At 38.2% G+C, this 14,233-nt stretch overlaps 1 protein-coding gene across 1 annotated transcript; it reads left to right on the forward strand.

Annotated features, from left to right (window-relative positions):
* The first annotated feature begins 350 nt into the window (after positions 1-350).
* LOC131253017 (probable RNA 3'-terminal phosphate cyclase-like protein) lies at positions 351-10,322 on the forward strand. The gene is made up of 6 exons (XM_058253840.1): positions 351-713; positions 5,237-5,383; positions 7,187-7,368; positions 7,456-7,631; positions 9,037-9,256; positions 9,775-10,322. The coding sequence occupies exons 1-6, from the start codon at positions 509-511 to the stop codon at positions 9,982-9,984; spliced, it is 1,140 nt and encodes a 379-aa protein (XP_058109823.1). The 5' UTR covers positions 351-508; the 3' UTR covers positions 9,985-10,322.
* Positions 10,323-14,233: the final 3,911 nt, after the last annotated feature.

Consider the following 14,233-nt stretch of genomic DNA (forward strand, 5'->3'; position numbering starts at 1 on the left):
TCTCAGATTATTTTAAGGCATAAACACAAAAATGAGGCAGATCCAACCGTCAAATGGACCAAAACAAATAATAAGCTTGGTTGTATTAAATGCACAAAGCATTAAATGTCAGTTGCATTAAATGCAAGGGTCATCTGTGGTGTGGTCCATTTGATCGTTGTATCTGCCTCATTTTTGTGTGGATGCCTTAAAAGAATATGAGATAACGGATAGACGGTTTGGATGTACAGATAAATCACGGTGGGCCCGCCCACAGAACTGCCCGTTAGGAGCTAGGGACGGGCGGGGGTAGTACGCAATCCGCGTCCTGGGTGCCTGCGTGTGATCCATTCACTCCGCCAGAGTACCAGAGCCTTCCTCGTCTCGTCGCCCTAGCTGTGCGAGAGAAAAACAAACGCTTCTCTGTCGGAGAAAGAGGCTGACAAAAACCGAGATAGGAGTTTGAATCCAAGCCCGCAAGAAGAAAGAAGAAAGAAAGGGGAAGAAGAAAGAGAGGAAATCAAAAGACATGACGAAGACCTCATACCATGAGCTGAGAGGTGGCAAGCACTTCCGCCAACGCCTCCTCCTCTCCACCCTCTCTTCCACGCCTATCCTCATCCACGACATCCGATCCGAAGACACGTGGCCCGGCCTCCGTCCTCATGAGATCAATCTCCTCCGTTTGATCGAGACTATCAGCGACGATTGCCAAGTCAAGATCTACGAAACTGGTACGCTCACATACCCCATCCCTGGTTAGGCCGCGTTTGGATGCACCATCCAATTGAATTGCAATGATAGTGACGTAGGATAACTAACCACTTGCTCTAAAAGCTCGAACTAATAGAGCATGGCGAATCAATCCCTTTATCTCATAGCCCATGCCCCACATCTCATAGGTTAGATCCTCAGCCGAATCCCCCTCATGGGACCCACATCACAGGGGTTCCCCCTCACACGTGCCGCCCACCCTGATTGTGCCCCTGTGTCCCACAGGCTACCCCACTCGAGCCCGGTGTGAAAATGCCCCTGCATTAGATAGTGATCAGTTCTTTTTCTTTTTCTTTTTTCTCTATTCTGGTATTCCGAATTTCAATTAGGTTTCCTTTCGAATTGCATTGATAGTGATTCAGTTTTCATCCAAACATGGCCTAGATACCTCGAAAAGAGTAAATCTCACGCCTTACTCTTTGCTCAATCGCCTCTCCTAAGGTTTCATAGTATGGCTCATAAGTTTAATCCCATGAATATGATAATTAGTGCAGTTTTGTATGTCTCTTTTATTCTTATAAATAAGTACCAGAGTACTTTTCCTCCATTTGTTTGGCATTTTCTTTAATCTTACAATCTTGTTGAATAACTTAGTCAACCAAAATTACCCAGTATCTCCCATACACTTCCAAACCTCTGTATACCATCTTGCTCGAGGGCCTTTCTTGTTTTTATCTTTCTCAAAGCTTCTTTAACTTTAGATATCATAATCCTATGAAAGTATTTCTGGTCTCCAATGTCGTTTGAGTGTATCTTCAGGATCTCCATCCTGACTGGTTGTCATTTAACTAGTTTTGAACATTGCTTCTCCACCAACGTTTACAGTATCGGCATCGATGCCATGTATCGCACCCTTGGGATACAAAAACATATTGGCATCTCAAAGCAAAATATCACATGCATCGGGGAATGCATTGCTGTTTGAGGGAAACATTGGGTTAATGATAGAATTTTGAATGAAACTTCAGGAGATGTTAAAAGGGACATGATTGTACAGTTAGAACTCAAAACATCACAAAAATGAGTATGCATTAGAAGTTTCTTTTGTAAGGGGTCCTAAAGTATGCGCTGTCTAATAGAAGTGATGTAGTTATATCCAAAATGATTTCATACTATTCATAAACCATAAAATAGAAATATGTGAACACAACCAATGCATCTAAAGTTAAAAAAAGGGAAGCGAAAATACATATGTGCACCACTGCCCATTACACCTTTGCTTACACTCATTAACTTCTTATATAGATCAGCCTATAATAGATAAGTCAGTATATATTTCTTTAAAGTTAAATTTTAAATTATTTTTGGTATCTTTAATTAAAAAATATTTTCTTCCAAAATTTATGGAAATTGTCGCCATTCCGTAGTTTGACTTACAAATTACAATTAGAATGTTGTGATTTTTTTACATCTGTTTTAATTTAGATGGGCGAAAATTGGAGATTTGGAGATTTTTTTTTCCAATTTCTTTGAGTTTTTCCAAATTTGAAAATTGGAGCTCAAAATCTATGATTTTGCATCCAAATCATGCATAATCATTGATTACAAACATGTTTTAACAAGTTATGAGCAATTATTTTAGCAAAAAATGAAGAAAAATACTATTTCTTACTGAATGGGTTTCCGGCCCTTTTCCCTGTTCAATCTCGATTTGCTGCCCAATTATGTGATCTTTTCCACAACAATCGAAATGGGTTGCCTAAATAGACTCTAGAACCGATCACAACAAAGAAATTGGTGAAAAAGTTGGTATTTTTTGTGTCGTCCATGTATTGTTGATACATGCGACATGGAATATAGATACTGCGAAGGGCAAATGCAGCATGGTATATCTTCTATAAAATCTTTGATCTGGGGATTTTACAACTCCTTGGGTATATCATATCGGTCACTGTCGATACCGATAATATCGACCTGTATTATTGATATTGAACACTGTTCCTTAGAACTCCCTAGGTATATCGTATCAGTCATTGCTGATACCGATAATGTCGGTAAATATTATTGATATTGTGAACATTTTTCTCCACCTTTCGTTGATCTCATTGCCTTTACTGGTGGTATCTTCTGCTTATCGCTCTTAATATATCTAACATGATCTAGGTTCCTACCCTTCTTGTCTTTCATTTTTGTAAGTTTGAAGACATCTTTCTTACCCTCTTTCATCCCTGATCTTCAAAAGATAGCCTCATGTTTAGCCTCATTGACTACTTCCTTGGCAAATTTTTTTTTTTTGCCGTTTAAATAAAAAAAAAAAATTTACTCACTTTCTTCCATCCATTAATGTAAACATCTATCACCAGTAACCTATGTTGCGTAGTTAAACTCACTCCTGGTATAACCTTGCAATCCTTACATATTAATCATTTAGTTTTCCCAAATAGAAAGAAATATATTTGGCTTGTATATGATCCAGTTTTTAAAGCTCGGGAGATGCTTTCGCAATGTGAATAAGACTTGGGAATAGATCATTATGAGGGTTAAGGGTATGGTGTCGGATTGGGCATTGTATGTTTAGGGTCCGCTGTTTGGACTCTCTTCCTTTTTTGGTGCAGTTTTTGCTGGTCGTTTTGTCTCGTTTCATGCGAGTTCTAATAAAATTTCATCACCTTTCAAAAATAAAAAAAAATAAAAATGATCCACTTTTGAAAGTTATTGAATTCTCACCTCTCTTTTTTAAGTTTGTAATTGGTAGAGCTAGATTGTAGGCTATAGCGAAATCAAGGATAGCATCCCTTATCTGATTTATTCTCCAAAAATCCCCATGTATGCTCTCATATCCTCTACTTTCTTTTCCTATATGACCATTAAGTCTCCTCTTACAAATATGTTCTCTTCATTTGGCATTACTTGCATTAGTCCATTCATATCCTCCTAGAGTTGTGTCTATCCTTATCCAATCAGATACAGACTTCCCTAAATTAGTACAACTATACGAGACGTACTACCATAAAAAAGGAAAAAAAAAAAAAAAAACTATATGAGATATACTCTCCCTCAGGACATAATTTTGATGTTGCTTAGGGTTTTATAATAAAATGTTAGTGTGTGAGAGACTTGGCCATTCTCAATACAACCCTCTTCTCTCTCAAAATTTTCCTCTTCTTCTTCACCACCATGTCAATTATTACATAGTATTAGAGCAGGATATTTCGTTCTAAAACTTAAAAGAGAAGTGACTCCTCCCTTCTCCCCCTCTTCCCTATTTTCTCTTCCCCTTCCCCTTCACCTTTTTACTTTTTTTCCATCTCTTCCTTCCCCTTCCTTTCGGCGGCCCCAACTGAATCCACTGAAGCAAATCTTCTACATTCCTTTAATCAAATCTTACAGATCTTGTATAAAGTACCTACAAATTCTTTCTTTAAAAAAAATAAAATAAAATAAAAAAATCCAACAAATTTGTTAGACGCCAGTTTCTTTTCCTTGTTTGTGGGGCTCAAATTAGTATGCTCCATTTGATCATTAGGTGGGTTCTGCTGTGTTGCTCCATTGTCCCCATATCACTAGGAATGGATAATTCTACCTGTTCATTTCTGGATCACCATTCGGATGATTAAAAACTGTCCAGTCAGTGGGATTTTTTAGCACAATGGATCCGTGGAGCAATGCATGTAGTGCAGCACAATGGATCCACAAAATGATGCATCTGTAGCACAATGGATCCACAGAATGATGCATCTGTCGCACAATGGATCCACAAAATGATGCATCTGTAGCACAATGGACCCAAGGGAGTGGAGATCTTACCAACTGCGTCTGGATAATCAATGGTGGAAGCTTACTGATTCATTACAGTTGCCTGGGACTCTGACAAATGATCCAACACCCCTCCTTGGATCATTAACAAAATGTATTCCCATCCTTAGTTGTACAATCCTTCTAATTAGGTGCTGCTCCCACTTTGAATCGTGCTCCCTAACTTGCTTCCTCCCTGTTTATACTTGAAATATTTTGAAACGGACCTTCTATGCTCTTGCACCTGAATCTGTTGTCACTTTGCTTCACGCTTTGTGCAACTATATTCCTGTCATTTAGAGATATTTTTTCATCAGATTATGAGAGAGACCACTTCTTTGCTGATTCATTGGCTAAGGAAGGGTTTCTTGCTGCCATCTATCTACTGGTAAGCCATTGCTTTGATGGATCCTTGCAGTGTTTTACCCAATGGGTTTTTTAATAAATTTTCTGTTGTCGGTAAAAAAAAACAAATCTAATATGTGGTCTGGATGACCAATTTCTATGTGAGCTCACAATGAGCACCAGTGCTCACTGAATGGATAACTTTTCTTGATGTGAATTATTCTTCATATTCGTACTCACTGACTGATAAATTCTTCGTCTTCGTACTAACTGACTGATAAATGCACCAGCCCTTCCTACTATTCATGATACGGTATTGCCAAAAGTAGAAAGGACATATACCAGCCTGAGTGGGTTTAGGTGGTGGCTCCCTTCTTATATTTATTCAACTTTTTTTTTACAGGAACAAAACTGAAGTATAAACCTGGAGTCTTGACGGGTGGGAAGTGTGAGCATGACTGTGGTGTTAGCCGTTCGATAGGTTATTTCCTTGAACCATTGATTGTGCTCGGATTGTTCGGGAAGAAGCCTCTCTCTATAAGGCTTAAAGGTCTGGATTCTTTGAATTTATATTATCTATTTTGTATAAAGGGAGAAATGCATGTCATTTTCATACTATGACTAATTTAATGAATTTGCAGTCAACTTGGTCCAGCTTTTATCATGTATATTTAGCCCCTGTTTGGTAGACTGTAGACACCTAGAAATGAGTTGATCTCGTTGTAGTTAACAGTAATTATGAAGTAGAGATCTTCTCCAACGGATAATTACTGTTAACAAAATGAGATCAACTCATTTTTAGGCATCTGCTAAACAGAACCTTAAGTGTTTATGAAAAAGATTATGAAGGCAAAGCTCCAATTGACATAGGATTCGAACTTATCATGTGGTCTATCTGCAACTGGGTGGTGTGGCTACAATAACATAGTTAGAATGTCTCACTTGGATGCTTATGTGAAAGCATGGTTTGACGGCTCGTTGAAGTCTGATGTGACTCAAATGCATCAACTTGTACTAGATCGGGGCCAATCAAGTTTGGATGTCTTATACCATGGGGCTGACTTGGGCAGTCAACCTCTATCTATCCCAAATCACTATGAATTTGACCCTGAACCAAAAGCAGTAGTGCCCTCCTAGATAGCTTTATGGCAAACCAGAAACCGATGCATGAGCGTCAGGATATGATTAGTATACTTCCGAGTGTGCAATCTGGAAATTAGGCAATTTCATGTAAGAAACAGATGGAAAAATGACATCTGCATCCTACACGAAAATCCAGAAATCCAAATTCCATTTATTGTGACCCCTTAAACCCAACTTTGACAAAATTGACCTAGGCTACCCAATTGGACCCCAATCTCATAGTTTTCTACAAAGATACAACTAATCCCTTGGTTTGTAGATTTTGCTATATTTTCTTAACCGTCATTTATAGGCCACTCATTCCAGGGTTAGGATCTTCCAATCTGGGTGAATTGTTGGGCATCTGCCATCTGCGGCAGGTTCCATTAAAACAAAGTTCTGGATCATAAACTATGGACCCTACCTGGATCGAATGGTGCAGCGAGACCCTATTCTCATCCTGATGCATTAGGATTTAGGATTTAATAATTCCTCTTGGGAAAGATATGGTTCTCTTGGCTCTTCTTTTGTAGTGATAATTGCATGCAGTTAGCTTGAACCAGTGATTTAAATATCAATAGTATCGGCTGATATATCGACTGATACTATTTATATTGCTTGTGGCTGATACAATATGTAAGAGGAGTTCTTAGCTTCCTCTGTGTCGTACAAAATATCTCAACGTATCGCTGATATATCCCGACATATCAATACATTGTGATATTTTGCCAAAAACCCTACATAAAATTCCCCTGTATCGTTGATACATGCAATATGTATCAGCCACACATTGCAATACATTCCCCTACTGGAATTTCGGGAAAAAATCGCAAAAAACCCCACGAAAATCCAAATTCTCATAATTTTTGGGGGAATATGTTTTTATACTTTTATTTTATGATTTATGAATTATATGAACTCATTTTGAGTATAATTGCCTTACGTTTGTCAAACAACACAGTTTAGCTCTGTGTAGACTTGGTTCTTTTTTTTCTTTTTCTTTTTTTTTAAAAATTTCTAAGTGTGTACTCATGTCTCTTTCGGTATATCCTGAAGTTTTATTGAAAAGTTCCATCATTCCCAATGTTTTCCTCAAACAACAATATATTCCCCTATACATGTGATATTTTCCATGCGATATCAATATGTTTCCTTTCCATGTCCCAAGCGTGCAATACGTGCATCAATACTGATATTTAAATCACTGGCTTGAACATAATGTTGTGCACAGGGATTTCAAACGATTCAAAAGATCCATCTATTGATACTTTTCGAACAACTACGCTGCATATTCTCAAGCGCTTTGGAGTTCCTTCAGAAGGATTGGAATTGAAAATTGAAAGTCGTGGAGCCCCTCCTCATGGCGGTGGAGAAGTACTTCTGAAAGTTCCAATGATACATAATAGCTTATCAGTGAGTCTTCCTAGTATTATGTGATTGCATTTTCATGTTGCTTCATTCTCCTATTATTTCTCACTTCAATATAGTTATTTCCTGCAGGCAGTCACTTGGGAAGATGTAGGAATGGTTAAGTCCATTAGAGGAGTAACATTCTCTACCAGAGTGTCTCCTCAATTTGAAAACTCCATGATACATTCCGCCCGTGGAATCTTCAACCTCTTAATTCCCGATGTTCACATATTTAGCGACCATAAATCTGGTGCACAAGCAGGAAAGTATGTTTCTTTTTCATGTCAAACAGCCATTTAACTTCAAATAGCTAATGCAATTTTAGAATCCATATGAGGGTCTAATCCATTTCTATGGCCCATACCAGTTTTTCAAGCTTAGTGCATGGAAAGCAACTTCATGATAATATATGGATATTCCAATAATTGGGATTGGTTCCATTTTTCCGGTGGAGTAATCCACCACGTGTTTGGGACAGCTTTGGAAATGAATGCTTCAATAGGGGGTTCCCCTTTTCCTGGTTTGTCCACCCTAAACAAAATGTGAAATCATATCAATTTGCTTTATGCATGGACAGACAACTGATTAGATTTTTAACAAGATGTTTGCTGATTGATTCATTCTATAGGTTAATTTTAGTAAAGAAAGATTTGTGTGTGTGTGTGTTCTGGCATATTAAGAACATGTCTCGCTCTAAAAAGGGGTGGGGACACCCTATCGTCGGAAAAAAAATTAAAAAAAAAAATTTAAGAACATGTTTCATTTGCTTGTCTTTAGATTTTGAGTGGTGGTGACTCTTGAACTGTACTGTGGCATACATTTACGGCATTTAAGACCCATCCAAATTGCCAGCCCTGCTGATGGAGCATTGTCCAAGACCCACACTGATCACACGATCTTGCCCATTTGATTTTGCTTGCTGAATTTGGACCATCAGCCAACTGGATGTGAGGATCATTCAGTTGGTGTATGTTTTTCAGGATTTGTTCCATGCACAAGCGGCCCCATGATTTGGATGGTCTTGACTGATGTACAATGTCAATGAGTCTGCACAATCTAAAAAATGGTGGCAAATGGAATATGTAATAGGGGTGCAACTCGAGCTTGGTGGGTTTGGTCAGGTTGAGGGTCGGCCTCAACATTCCACCCGATCCAACCCAAATTCCAACCCGAGGTGCCCAACCTGAACCCAACCCAAATTCCTCTATGCTGAGCCCTAAGCCTACCCAATCCCAGTATGACCCAACCCAACCTGACCCAAATACATGTGATTGTGTCCAACCTGACCTAACCTGGCCCGAATTTGCTCAACCCGAACCCAACCCAATTTCAAATGGGGTTGGAGTTTTCCAACCCTAAACAGACCCAAGGCCCTGACAACCTGACCCAACCTGCTGAAGCTTTGCTTTGTTCAGTCCTATTCTGTAATGTTGTTCCTGTAGACATGTTTCTGTCAAGTGCATGTATTTTGTTGTTCATGAGAGGTTCAATTTTATAATTTCCCCTTCAATTTGAATTGAAGATATATTCATCGGAAGATTTAATGAGTTTCTATATTTAACCTCAAATTCCAAATCTATTCATCTGTTTCTATATTTAACCTCAAATTCCAAATCTATTCATCTGTCTTTATACATTATCGGGCTCACAAAGAGATCCATCTTATGGCAGCTCACCTGGCTATGGCATATCTTTAGTTGCCGAGACTACCTCTGGCTGCTTGATCTCCGCCGATACCGCCGTCTGTTATGCACGAGGAGCTGATAAAGACAGTTTTGAAGATTCTGAAAAGAAGCCGGAGCTGATGTCTCCAGATGACCTTGGTGTCCAAGCTGCTTCAATGCTACTTGTAGAGGTTGAGCAAGGGGGAGTTGTGGATTCAACGCATCAGGTTGTCTTTTGTTCCCATATGCCATGCACCTTTTTTTTCCTTATATGTTTGAGATGTTTTCGGGTTTTGATGCATCACGGCATGAATAGTATCCTTAATGCCGCTGTTCTGTGCAAGTGTAACCTGTGGTTGTTGGTCCAATGAACTGATGGGCTCCACTGTGAACGGGATGCCATAATGCTCCGGGTTGGAGAATCGTAACCGTATGATCTCTGGCCTGCCATTAGATGGTTAAGGGGAAAGTTAAAGAAAAACAGTAATGACTAGGCCCATCAGATTAATCGCTAACCATGGGTTCAGCCCCATTTTTATGGAAACTTCAAATGAATTCATGTTCTGGTGCATCTTGTATGGTAACCTCCTCTCTATGTAAATACATCTATGAACATAGCTAATGCTTTTATATGAAGAGAAGGTTTTTTTTTTTTTTTTTTTTCTGGAGTTGTTAGACATTCTGATGAATCTGTTGTAACCATGTTGATTGATTGATTTTATCTTGGTTTGGAATTGGTTCACAGGGCTTGTTATTCCTCCTTTGTGCTCTGTGCCCACAAGACGTTTCCAAGGTTCGTGTGGGAAAGCTCACACAATATGCTATAGAAACACTTCGACACATAAGAGATTTCCTTGGTGTCAAGTTTGTTATTACGCCAGAACCAGCAACAAATACTGTCATACTCAAATGCGTGGGATGTGGGTTGAAGAATTTCTCTAGAAAGCATTCATGAAGAGACAAAAAGCTATTGCGAACTGGATTTCATCCTTCTTGGGATATTATGAAAATAACCTTGTTGGCAGTTTAATCAGGTATGGTTAAGGAATTAACCATCAAAATTTTGGAAATGGTTGTAATTTTTATAAAATTCTTATCAATGAGTAGGATTAGTGGGTTTTTGAAGGAATAGATTTTCTGTTTTGGAAATTTTTGTAATTTTATAAATATTCAGTAATGAGTGAGGATTAGAGGGGTGTTAAGATTTGTGAAATCTCGGCCTATTTATAAAATTAATGGATCATCTTAGTAGCAGAAGCTCATATGGAAAATGAAAGTTGATTTTTAAGGAAACTCTCTCATGTGTAAAGTTCCAATTGATTGAGATTTTATCTTCAATTGCTGCATTGTTTGGTCTACAATCACACCAAATGGATGTCAAAATAACATTTTTGCATGGTGATGTAAATGAAGAACTGTAAATGTAACAAGCATATCGCATATCGGTTTGTAATTAAAAAGGTCTTGGAAGCAAAGATGATATGAGCCTGTGAATTCCCAAGGGAGTGAAGTCATTTTCTAGTTGGTTTATGAAATTTCATTAAGGTATTATCATGATGTGTTTTCTATCTCAAATGAAAGAGGCCAATGTCTAAAAGTTAAGAATAATGGGAGTGGTTATGTATTTTCCATAGTTTAAAAGCTTGAAAAATCAACTCGACTTGATAGCAAGCTGGGATGGGTTGAGTCGAAAACTCGATTGGACTCGACTTGATATTTAATAATTAAATTAACAGAAACTTAAAATGGTAGAAAACAAAAATATGCAGCTTATAAAATAGAAGTCCAAGGTTAGTTGGTAAATGCTGTTTACTAGCTTGGTGCAGCTCTGGGTTGAATCATGCCACTTGCACAATTTAAAAAAAAAATTAAAAAAAAAATAGAAGTAGCTTGACTCAATTGAGTGAGTTGGTTTGAGTCACGTTGAGTTGACTGAGTAGGCTAGCTGACTTGACGAGTCAAGCTGAGTTGGAACTAAGTCTGATTAGTGAGTTTCACAGAGGCTCAGCTCGGTTTCTGGCTGAGTTGAATTGACTTGGCTGAGAGAGAGAGACAGACTCTGAAGTCTAACCGGTTGGAGGTCTAGCCAACTTGAAAAGGAATTGATTAATTTTGCTAGTGACCCCAGCACCAGCCAGCTACCTGGTGTCAAAGCTCTGTGAGCCCCACCATGATGTGTGTTTTATCCGTGCTGTTCATTTTTCAACTCATTTTAGGCATGAGCCCAAAAATGAGGTAGATCGAAATCTTAGGTGGACCACATCACAGGAAACGGTGGGGATTGAACGCTTACCATTGAAAACTTTTTGGGGGCCGTAGAAGTTTTGGATGAAGCTAATATTTGTGTTTCCCTGGATCAAATAAATATTACAGTGGGTCCTAGGAAGTTTTTATTGGTGGACTCTCAATCAACATTGTTTTCTGTGGTGTGGTCCACCTGAGATTTGCATTTACCTCATTTTTGGGCTCATTCTCTAAAATAAGCTAGAAAAATGGATGGACGGTGTGGATAAAACACATACATCATGGTGGGGGCCAATAGCCAAACCAGGTCCGTTGGGAATGGGTCTCCCATGCGTGGACCGTTCAATTTTCAGGCTGGTCCACGGCCCGTCCTGACCCGACATCCATACATGTACATGTATCAGATCCTACAAATATATGCCAATTCCCCGATCCTCGGATAGGCAACACCATCCATCTTGAATGTAGACCGTTGGTTTCGTTCTCCTGATCAGATTTAGTAACATTCAAGTAGAAAATATGGATTTAACCACGTTTTCAGGGCTGTTCCCATTTCCCACTGGCTCTTGTTTTGTTTTGTGATATTTGAATGGATGGTATGAAGTGCGGATGCAGTTCGGTATTCGGTCATCTGACTTGGAAAAAGCTGGCGTGGAAGGCATTGTCGACGCAAGTGCTGGAAAAGTCTGTCGTATGTGACGCCAGACATGGAAAAGCTGTTTCTGTCCAAGAGAAGCAGTGATGTCATCTTCTTCCCACCGCCCAACTAAAAATACTGCTCTCTCTCTCTCTCTCTCTCTCTCTCTCTCTCATGTGAATAAGATTCATTAGAAAGAGAAAATGTAGCTTCTCTTTTGCATGCATTCATGACCTTTTTTCTTAGGATTTTATGTATATATTTTAGTAACAACAAAGGCTCTTTTTTTTTTTTTCATACTTCTTATGATTTATTTGCCTTCTTCCTCAACCCCGGATCCTTATACAAACGTGTGTCAAATAAAAATAAATAAATAAATAAATATATATATATATATATATAATTTTGGTTTTGAAAAATCAAAATATTTGAAACTATCATTTTTCTACCCAAATGGCATTGGAATTTCAAATAAAAAATGCGGTTTTCTTTAGTCCCATATCGTAAAGGAGGAAAGATATTTTGTGATTTATATGTGAATGTGTGTATAGTATTCTTTCTTGGATATTTGGAGGTTGAGAAGGTCGGGTTGTGTGTACGCACTGGAACGCATGTGGGCTTGGGCACTAGATGGCTCACTTTGCACTTTGCGATGCAAGGGGTGAAAAATAAGCCTGAGTTTTATAAGCTACTGAGAACGGTTGAATTTATGGTTCCAAAACCGTCGGCCGTTTTGAGAACTACTGGCAGCCTTAAAAGCCACAACGGTCTGAAAACGAATAGGCTTTGATGATCCAACAGTTAGATTGTTTGATCCAACGATTTGAAATGCTCCAAATTAAATATCAATGTTTAGAAATATTTTTCTAATGTTTTAAACCATTGATGACCACCTACCAACAATACACTTCCCCGGTGCTTATATAAACTGGACCATTCCGGTCCAAAACCAATCAACACTAACTGATCTCATCCAAACCATCAAATCTCACCAAAAACCTTTTCCTTCTAAGAATATTGCTAGACAACCACTAATCCAATCTGTCAGACGATTAGCTGTGTTGAAAAAGTTCCTAAGTAGATCCCTACGTGATTGCTGCATGCAAGATCTAAATAGAAGGCTTGTCTTATCCTGGGAGAAATTCGCCTGTAACCCATCAGCAATCCCTTAAGGGGCGAATCAAGCTTTAATGACATCATATTTATACATGATTAAGCCTGGTGTTAAAAATAAATAATTTTATTTTCCAATTTTTCAACATATTATCCAACACTTATTAACCTTCGTTTAGGCCCATATCTTACCTTTTAACTTATGTTAAGTAATTAAGTTACATTTTTTCACTAAATTTAGGTTGATAATCATGATTGTAAATTAAAAGTAACTTATCTATAAAAGCTACTTATTAAACTAAGGTTTTTTTTTTTTTTTTTTTTAAATTTTAAAGCTTTTTAACTTATGACTTTACTACTCTCTCTCATAGTCCATGCCAAAGGAAACTCTCTCTCATGTTCCATATCATAGGAGGCCCCAAATGGTGGACTGTAGACATTGAAGGTGTGGCTCACAATTTGGACGGTCCACGTAAAAGTCATTGGAGCGGTACCACCATTTATCTCATATGCATAAGAATTATTTCAGTCCACTCATCAAGTAGGCCACAGTTTATGAAACAAATATATGGGTATATATAAAGAGAGAGGAATGCTCACTTGCGTGCGCAGCCATGGTAATCCTATTACACCATATGTGAATTTTCAATTGATATCAGAGCGGATAGCTCTTAAAGGGCTTAACTATCTTAAGTTGATCCAATGGGCTTAAGAATGATGTTTATACAAGAGGGATGTGCTATCACATGACCACCATATTTTGATTGGTCTGACTATACCTATTAGAAAGTTAAGATAAAGGTCTTTCTAAGATCCATTAACCCTATGGTTTAGGCTATTATCGAACAAAGATAGACAATGTCCATGGAATAAGTCATGGTTAATAGTAAGGGATTTTTTAAGATCCATTGACCATATGGTTTAAGATATTGTCGAACACAGATGGACAATTCCCATGGAATAAGTTGTTGTTGATGGTAAAATCATTAGCACTCCCAAAGATAGATCCAAATGGAGTGCTGATAATATAGCACGGTATACCTATAATGTTAAAACTCCCAACACTATTTACTATATGGTTTCCTCCAATGCATTTAAATGTATTTGCACATGTGAAACAGGGGAGGAAGCGTAGAACATATTGGAAATCTTCCACGAGGGAACTAGTACAACAAAGATATTAAAGCTTTAATTCTTAATGACACACTTT

This window comes from Magnolia sinica, chromosome 8 (genome assembly GCF_029962835.1).
Source record: "Magnolia sinica isolate HGM2019 chromosome 8, MsV1, whole genome shotgun sequence".
Classification (NCBI taxonomy): Eukaryota; Viridiplantae; Streptophyta; class Magnoliopsida; order Magnoliales; family Magnoliaceae; genus Magnolia; species Magnolia sinica.